At 43.3% G+C, this 8,616-nt stretch overlaps 1 protein-coding gene across 1 annotated transcript; it reads left to right on the forward strand.

Moving 5' to 3' along the window:
• The first annotated feature begins 3,054 nt into the window (after nucleotides 1-3,054).
• RPL34 (ribosomal protein L34) lies at nucleotides 3,055-8,010 on the forward strand. Its single transcript, XM_007121586.4, has 5 exons — nucleotides 3,055-3,114; nucleotides 5,170-5,243; nucleotides 5,325-5,424; nucleotides 5,741-5,844; nucleotides 7,886-8,010. Exons 2-5 carry the CDS (start codon nucleotides 5,179-5,181, stop codon nucleotides 7,968-7,970), a joined length of 354 nt encoding a protein of 117 aa, XP_007121648.1. The 5' UTR covers nucleotides 3,055-3,114; nucleotides 5,170-5,178; the 3' UTR covers nucleotides 7,971-8,010.
• Nucleotides 8,011-8,616: the final 606 nt, after the last annotated feature.

The following is an 8,616-nucleotide window of genomic DNA, read 5'->3' on the forward strand; positions in this document are numbered from 1 at the left end:
GTGCTCCGCAACGGGAGAGGCCACAACAGTGAGAGGCCCGCGTACCACAAAAAAAAAAAAAAAAAAAAAAAAAAAATTCTGCATAGAATGAGAAATATAAAAAGAGAAATAAATGGAAAGCTTAGAACTGAAATTAAAAGCCCACTGGAGTTATACTGAAAAGAGAATTAATGAACTGGAAGACAGGTGAAAAGAAAACAGAACAAAGCATGGAAAAACAAAAGGATAGTAAATATTAAAGAGCGTAGGAAACTGTGGTATCTTTAAAATATAATACTAAAATCATTGACACTCTATCCATCAAGATGTGAGGATATATGTCCACTGCCTTTGAATCTGGGGGGCTCGTAACAGCTTTGACCAATAGAATATGGTGGAAATAATGCTATGTAACTTCCAAGGCTAGATCATAAAAGGCCATGCAGTTTCTACCGGTTCTCTTAGACTGCTTGCTTTCTAGATGCTCCCTCTCAAGATACTCCTTCTCAGCTGCCATGTATGAGAAGTCCAAGCCCCGTGGAGAGGCCATGTAGAGGTGCTCTGATTGACAGTCTCAGGCTGAGACTGGCCTTTGAGGTATCCCAACCCAGGAATTAACTAAAAAAGTGTTCAGATGATTCCAGCCTCCAGCTGTGCAAGTCACCCCCAGTTGAAGCACCCCCAGTTATCCCGTAGCAAGGACAAACCATTCCCACTATGCCATGAAGAGATTCCTGACCCATGTAATCCATAAGCATAATAAAATGGTGTTATTTTATGCCACTAAGTTTGAGGTGGTTTGTTCCAACAGCATCTGATAACCAGAAGAGTGGCCTAGAAATACAGCGATAAGAATACAGTATATAACTGGATATATTTAGTAAGTGTACCCAAAATTAATAAACAAAGAGCTAAAAGGAGAGAGATGAATAAAAACAAGTGAGGTTTTTTGAAATGTTTACTAAGATTGTCACATCTCTGGCAAGTCTGATCAAGAAAAAATGCAAACACAGATTGAAAGAGAAGAAAAGTCATGTTATAGAACTGGGTTATGTAGAACAAGGGAAAACTGTGACAGTGAGACTATTGCTCTTATCTACTGGGGTGGAGGTGGGCACAGAAAGGTAGGTAAAGTACACTAAGTACACTACAGTGTGCTAAGGGCTCCCATCTTCTGTTATACTCAACTGCCCAGCAAAGGCTCTCCAGAAATAGTGAGAATATATTCCAAGTAAATGCATTCTTTTGTTCATTCATTCAAAAACCACACTTGGCTCTCAATACCCGCCTCCATCTCAATACCTGGTACAGAGACAAAAGGAATTCCAGGGGACAGAAAGTAAAGAACTGGGAAGGAGAGAAGGAACTATGTCAAGGTCAGGGGAGAAGGAGCTATGTGAGAGTCAGCAAAGGGAGGGATATAACCAGAGCCTTCCATCTGGTGTGGTGACAAAGATGGCAGTGATGTGAGGCAAGATGGAATTAAAGGCCTCACAGTCTGAGGCAGATCTCTGTATGGACAGGGCATTTGCCCTCAGTCACTTGCCTGCTTTCTCACCTCTATAATTGGACTGGAAAACCTGAAAGGGAACTTGAGTGGACACTGGGATACTCTATTCAAATCCTCTCTTCTGGGCCAAGGATATTAGCTGGGTCACTGGACATTGCTCTCAGCTTCAGGAAACTGCGTCACCCTTGGTCAGGGAGCAGCCAGACCAAAGACTGGCTGATGTGGGTTGCAAAGGCCCTGCTTCCTTGCCAGTTTGGGACGACTACGACGAGCCATCCCAATTCCAGAGCTCCCCGTTGGAACAGCTGAGGCCTCAGTTGTAACAACACTGTGGGTCTCCTGATCCTACCTTCCTCACTCCCTTACAGGTGTATTTTTTAAGAGCACTCCCCAGTACACCAGCATATAACTCTCTCAGTATGTTTCCAGGGAGCTTAATCTAAGATTAAAAATGTAAAGACCGTTTTTAGCGGTCTTCCTTAGAGCCCAGGGAAAGTGTTTACTTTTTTGGATGTCATGAACCGCTTTGCCCATATAATGAAAACTAAGGACCCTCTTCTCAGAAAAATACACAGAAGCACGTAATATAAACTTTCACATGCTATTTTAGAGAGGTCTTTTTTTTCCTTCCCCCTCATCTTTAAGGCCCTGCTAAAGCTTTACCAGCCATGTGAAGCCTCAAGGAACTCTTTGTACATAATCATAAGATGAACCACCATTTATTGAGCACTCACTCTCTACAACAGGGGTCCACAACCGGCCGTGGACCGGCACCGGTCAGCGGCCAGTTAGGAACCGGGCGCACAGGAGGAGGTGACGAACGGGCAAGCAAGCAAAGCTTCATCTGCGGCTCCTCACCGCTCGCATTACCGCCCGAACCATCCCCCATATCCCCTCCCGCCCCCCCCCAAAGAAAACTGTCTTCCACGAAACCGGTCCCTGGTGCCAAAAGGGTTGGGGACCACTGCTCTACAAGACACCGTGCCGAGTGCTTTAACTTCATGATGCTTTTGATCACGACATAACTCTGCAAGGTTACTAACAGCTTCCTGTTCGAGATGTAAGGACTCACCCAACATACCACAGCTAATCATCAGCAGATATTGGATTAAAATCCTAATTTGTAAAATTTGTGCTCTGTATGAAGGACAAGAAAAAAGAAGGGCCGCTTAAGGACAGTAACTCCTCAAAGGTCGCCTAGTGATAAGTGTCAGCATTGGGCTTTAAACTCAGGCCTAACCCCAAAGGTGGCGCTGTTTAAGTCAAATAAGTCTTAGCGCCCTTGAGAACGGAAAAAGCCTGGTTTTGTCCCACCTCCGCCCTTCGTAGATCCTTTGTCATTTGTATTTGTTTCTACAGCGATTCCCGAAAGACCTTCTCGCGGCGCTGCTGCGGAAGGCTGGGCGCATGCCCGCCCACAGAGGGGCGGCACGTCGCTTGACGTACAACGCGGCGGTGCTATGAATCCCCGCCCACCGAGGGGAGCTGCATGGCTTCCGTACAACATGGTGGCGTTCTCGCCGCCGCGCCTCTTCCTATGACGTACTTCCTATCATGCGCAGTCATATTTGACCCTTGAACTCGCGGGTGTTTTCTTCTTCCTCTTCCGGGGACGGTACTTAGAGGTATGGTTGCTTTTTCCTTGTCTTGATTGCTACTGCCTTTACAATCGGCCGCCATCCGGGGAGTTGCAGGAGACGGGGTCTCTCAGGCACAGCCTTTTGAGCTGGCTTGGGGGTGAGGGCTTAGGAGGAAGGTTGGTAGTGAGCAGTTACCCGGACTTTAGCTTCAGACACCCCTCGATCCCGACCTCCGCTCCGCAGCAATGAGTGGCAGGAGCTCACCACCCCTGGCTTTGCCGCCTTTGCAGTCCGGCGTTCGGAGACAAATGAGTTGTGAGTTCCGGCTGGTGGAGACTGCGAAGTCGCCGGACGTTCTCATATCTTACGGCCATGCTTTAACCCCGCGCCTGTAGTTGTTTTCCAGGCTCTGGGAGGGTCGACGACCGGCATGTTCGGGTCATTTCAAAATGTGTTCTAAGACCAATAGCAAGTAAGATAAAAATGTTTTAATAGGGAGTTTTCTGTCTTGGTTTTGGAGAGGCAAACGGCTGATTGGGTTACTCGCACCGGCCTTCCGTGTGGGTTTTGGTGTCTGACAGTTCCAGTGTAACTATAGTAAGGAGCTTGCAACAACAGATGCAGGCTGTTGTCTTTTAAGTAACATGCTGTGACGAAATGGTTACAAAATTTGGGAGAAATTAGGTTGATTCAAGTCTTGCCTGTGTTTTATGGTATTTTGGGTAGTTCACTGAAAAAAGAAGAAAAACCAGTTGGATGCCATAATCCAGAAACACTTGATCCAGTACCAAAATTAGTATTAAATGTCACCTAACTTGTCCCGGATGCTGCTTTGGGGGCAAAACACTGAACCCTGGGCAGCCACTAGGTTGGGGCAGAATGCCTGCTGTCATTTAATCCTAATGACAGTTGTGTGAAATAGTCAAAAATTATATTTTACAGATAAGCAAGCTGGCCTATGGAACTTTATAGTCTCAGTAAATGGTATAGCTAAGGATTCAACTTACATGTAGGTGTGCTCGTGTGCTCTTTAAAACCAGCGTTTCTCAAACTTGCCTGTTGGTAGCACTTTTCTGGATACTACTCCAAACAGAATCAGACTCTTTGAGAGTAAAGCCTGGTAATCAAAATTTTAACCAAGTGCCACGTTGGATTACTGTCAGTAAAACAAACATCGCCCCTTAGCATTCCTCCCAATCACCCTTAAATATAAGTGTAGCTGTCCCTCAGTATCCTGGGGGATTGTTGCAGGATCCCCGAGGATACCAAAATCTCTGATGCTCAAGTCACTTGTGTAAAATCCTCCCATATACTTTAAATCATCTCTAGATTTCTTATAACACGTAATACAATGTAAATGACTATGTAAATAGTTGTGGGCACGCAGCAAATTCGAGTTTTGCTTTTTGGAACTTTGTGAAGTATGAAGTTTTCTTTCCCTGAGTATTTTTGATCCGCGGTTCGTTGAATCTGAGGATACAGAACCTGCGGGTACAAAGGGTCAGCTGTAGTTTATTTCTTTATTTTGGTATACAAATGTGTTTATTTTAGGGGAATGTAATAGCCACTGCACAGTAGAACCTCAGGGAAAAGAGGATCTCCAAGTTCCCCTTTGTTTTGCAGGGTCGGGGAGAAATGGTCAATAATCTTAAATAACCATCATATTCAGGATGGATCAATCTGCACTGGGTCCAGCCCTAGGTCCCAAAGACCAAGAGGATGCTAAGGGACTTCCGGTGGGGGCATAAAGGATCAATGTTCCCTGTTCCTTCACCTGCTTAAATCACTGGCTTTGGCTCCCTTCCTCCAGGAAGCCCCCTGGTTAAGCCAACACAGGCAGCTAAAGCATCTTCTTTTTCCCTCCACCTCTGAGCTCTGGGCTGAGAGATTCTACTCTCTTGGTTTGATTCAGTCTCCCCGGTTCATCCTCATGTAAATCATCAGCTGTAGTTTTAAAACATGGAATCCTTTTCATAAGATACCTTAAGATAGGATATCATACGTAAGAACGTAGATGGGTAATGTGTAAACTCTGTGATGCTGTTTTGTTTTAAGGTTTGAATTTTTTCTACAACGCAGTTTTATTTCATCTTGATTTAGGCATTCAGGATGGTTCAGCGTTTGACATACCGTCGTAGGCTGTCCTACAATACAGCCTCTAACAAAACCAGGCTGTAAGTATTTCCAAAATTAATATACGTATTGTCATTTATTCTGCAAAATGTTGAGCTATTGTCTATTCTCTCACTTTCTAGGTCCCGAACCCCTGGTAATAGAATTGTTTACCTTTATACCAAGAAAGTTGGGAAAGCACCAAAATCCGCATGTGGTGTGTGCCCAGGCCGACTTCGAGGAGTAAGTGATCCTTTTGCTGTGAATACCATAAGAAGGGTTGAGCTTTTGAGCGTTAATTCCTTTGGTGAGTGAGTGAAGGAGAGGTCACCACTAGGAGGGTTGAGAATTACTAAGCCTTCATGATCCATATCTGTGAAGAACATAGACTTTCTTTTAAAGCCTATATGGCAAATACAGTGAAATGCCTTTCAGGTAGATCAGTGTACCATTTCCCTTTGTAACCTAGATTAATGTTTATACTTAATACTCATCAGAAGATACCTGATCTGTTTCTGTTAAAGCATCACAAAATAATCTCAGCGTTTTCTTTATGCAGGTTCGTGCTGTGAGACCTAAAGTTCTTATGAGGTTGTCTAAAACGAAAAAACATGTTAGCCGGGCCTATGGTGGTTCCATGTGTGCTAAATGTGTCCGTGACAGGTAAATAACTATGAAATCACATGGGCTATCTTAAGTGTGTCTGTGTCTGTTGCACTGCATGCTAATCATTATTAGAAGATGGTGAAAAAATAACAAAAGTTGCATATTGTATCAGTAGAATCCTCCTTGACTAGGGATAATCGATGCTGAACAAACTAATAAATGATATTAGCTCCTATTCAGTTATGATGTTGGGACATCTTTATGCTAGATGTAGAAATTAAAAGGTTGGGTGGGGCAGGCAGGTAAGAAAGTCTCAGGTTGATGGAGAGCGGAGGTCCTAAAAGTGTAGGAACAAAATCGCCGTACGTAGTTCTAGTGTGGCTGGAGCAGAATGTTTTGGGAGATGATAGACAGGAAAGGTAGAAACATCACAGGTAATGAAGGGCCTCATAGGACAGGTTTTTTGGCTTGATTCTTTAAAATGTGGTAATTGTTGGGGTTTGAGCAGGGCAGGGAAACCTTTGGTGTGCCAGAGACTAAACGTGCGGCAGGATGGATAGTGAAGTCATTCTTTCAACAAGGATGAGTGCTTGGAACAGTTTCTCTACTTTGTGAAGGCTGAGGAAATGGCACCTACATGAAGACCGAAGGCTGGATTGGGGGTGAATGGGGTTATTGGGAGATGACTGGGTCTTGTGGATGTGCAAAAGGCTTGGTAGTGGCATAGGTAGGAATAGAGGCAGTGGGGTTTATGGTGATAATATTTGCTTAGCATTTTTATGATAAGCTCTGCCAGAAGTCCATCTGGGAGGTACTTTTTACTTATTTATTTTTTGGTGGAGAAACCAAGGCTTGTTGCTTAAAGTTACATAGCTGGTAAGAGGATTCTTCCAGGTTTTATTGAGGTTCTTGTTCTTAATTAACCCTACTGGCTACATTAAGTTTTCTCCAGAGACCTAAGTGGAAAGATTTGAGAGGTGATTGGTCTTTATAAGAAAAGAAGTTGGTTCAGAGGAGTGGTTTGCCTTCAGTTTATTCAGCTTTTGTTCTGTAAAGTGCTCTGGCTAAGTCTCTACACCAAATCTGACATCAAACTTTGCAAGTTCATTCTACCTTTCAGGAGTTAATTTGTAAGGGGAGGTTAGGCATGTTACATTAATACAAATACAAGCTAAATATAACTTCCATGAAATATAGGAGAACTTAACTATGGTTGAAGTTTGGAGGAGAAATGACTTTAAAGTAGCCACGAATCTGGGAGTGGTATTCGAGGTGGAACCTGAATGACGGGTAAGTTTTAGACAAGAGGTCGAGCGGGCACTGCAGGCGGGGAATGAACGTAGTTTGATCTGGCACATTGAGGGTATAAAAGGAATGAGAAATGAGATTGGAAAGGTAATGTTGGCGATGAATGAGTCACGAGTTGCAAGCTAGAGGAGTTTGGCTTTTTACCAGTCTTTGGTTCCCAGACTTTGCTAAACATAACCACATGAGCACATTTGTTAAAAAATAAAATTCTCAGGCCCTAGCTTCTGGAGATTTGCGTGTAGATCTATAGGGTAGCCTAAAGAATAGCATTTGCTGTGACACTGAGGGAGTCTGTGTAGTCTTTGCTCTGGGTAAGAGTGACATCAGCTCTATTTCTGTAATGTGATTATGTCCAGGACATTTGAAGGAGTCAGAAATCCCAGGCTTTTGAGGGTAGATTATTAGATAACCAGGGGTACCAGAAGGACACCTTAAGCTGAAAGGGTCTGTCCATAGAATTTTTTCAGCTCTTAAGTTTTATATCTGTACTTGGCTAGGTTTCGTTTACTTTTCTGGGTATCTTACCTGATTGCTTTACTGGGTTCTTTTTTTTTTTTTTTTTTGTGGTACGCGGGCAGGCTCAGTAACCATGGCTCACGGGCCCAGCCGCTCCGCGGCATGTGGGATCTTCCCGGACCGGGGCATGAACCCGTGTCCCCTGCATCAGCAGGCGGATTCTCAACCACTGCGCCACCAGGGAAGCCCCGCTTTACTGGGTTCTTTTATGACACTTTTCTGTCTTGTGTTAAATTGATTTTTTTAAAACTGTATTTAACATTTTCTTTTCTAGGATCAAGCGCGCTTTCCTCATTGAGGAGCAGAAAATCGTTGTGAAAGTGTTGAAAGCACAAGCACAGAGTCAGAAAGCTAAATAAAAAAATGAAGCTTCTTTGAGTAATAAAAAAATCAAAAAGCCTTGTTCTGTTATTTCTGTTGTGGTTTGTTAGTGTACACGTTTGGTTTCTATAGTAACTAGAGAGCCCCCCAACACACACACACACACACAATTTTTAGTTGATTACTTTTTCTAAAAGTAATTGGAGGTCAGTGATGGCTAAAATTTTTTGATGGTAGCTCTAGACAACATTAAAATATGGACCGTAATATATTTTCTCTTAGGAACTATGTTATGTGTTCCTCTTAACTCTTAATAATGCAAAAGTATCTAAAGATTTTAATAATAGCTCCTTACAGTGCTTGGACTGTCTCACACAGCCCTTCCAAGTATTCTACTTAAGGTCTTCTGAATTGCCTTCCAGACGATTTCCTCAGGCCATGTCAAGCTTATTTTCCATCTCAAGGGAAAGTAGACAGCAGGTGCTGTTTTCACAAGCCAAGAATCTGGAAGCTGAAAGAGTATCTGAATTCTGTAAAATTGGAGCCTCCTCCATTTAGGCATTTACTATTGCTGGCACGATGAGACTTAAATGTCATATGCAGAGGAGTGTTTCCTTGATTAGAATAAAAGTACCCTTTTCTTCCAAAGGTAAAAGGCAGAAATCTTTCCGGCCTCTTTTTTTT

Source organism: Physeter macrocephalus, chromosome 7 (genome assembly GCF_002837175.3).
Source record: "Physeter macrocephalus isolate SW-GA chromosome 7, ASM283717v5, whole genome shotgun sequence".
Lineage (NCBI taxonomy): Eukaryota > Metazoa > Chordata > Mammalia > Artiodactyla > Physeteridae > Physeter > Physeter macrocephalus.

Coding starts and splice junctions, on each gene's coding strand:
- RPL34 (XM_007121586.4), top strand. CDS start 5,179: ATGGTTCAGCGTTTGACATACCGTCGTAGGCTGTCCTACAATACAGCC. Junction 5,244..5,324: donor GCCTCTAACAAAACCAGGCT/GTAAGTATTTCC, acceptor CTCACTTTCTAG/GTCCCGAACCCCTGGTAATA. Junction 5,425..5,740: donor GCCCAGGCCGACTTCGAGGA/GTAAGTGATCCT, acceptor TTCTTTATGCAG/GTTCGTGCTGTGAGACCTAA.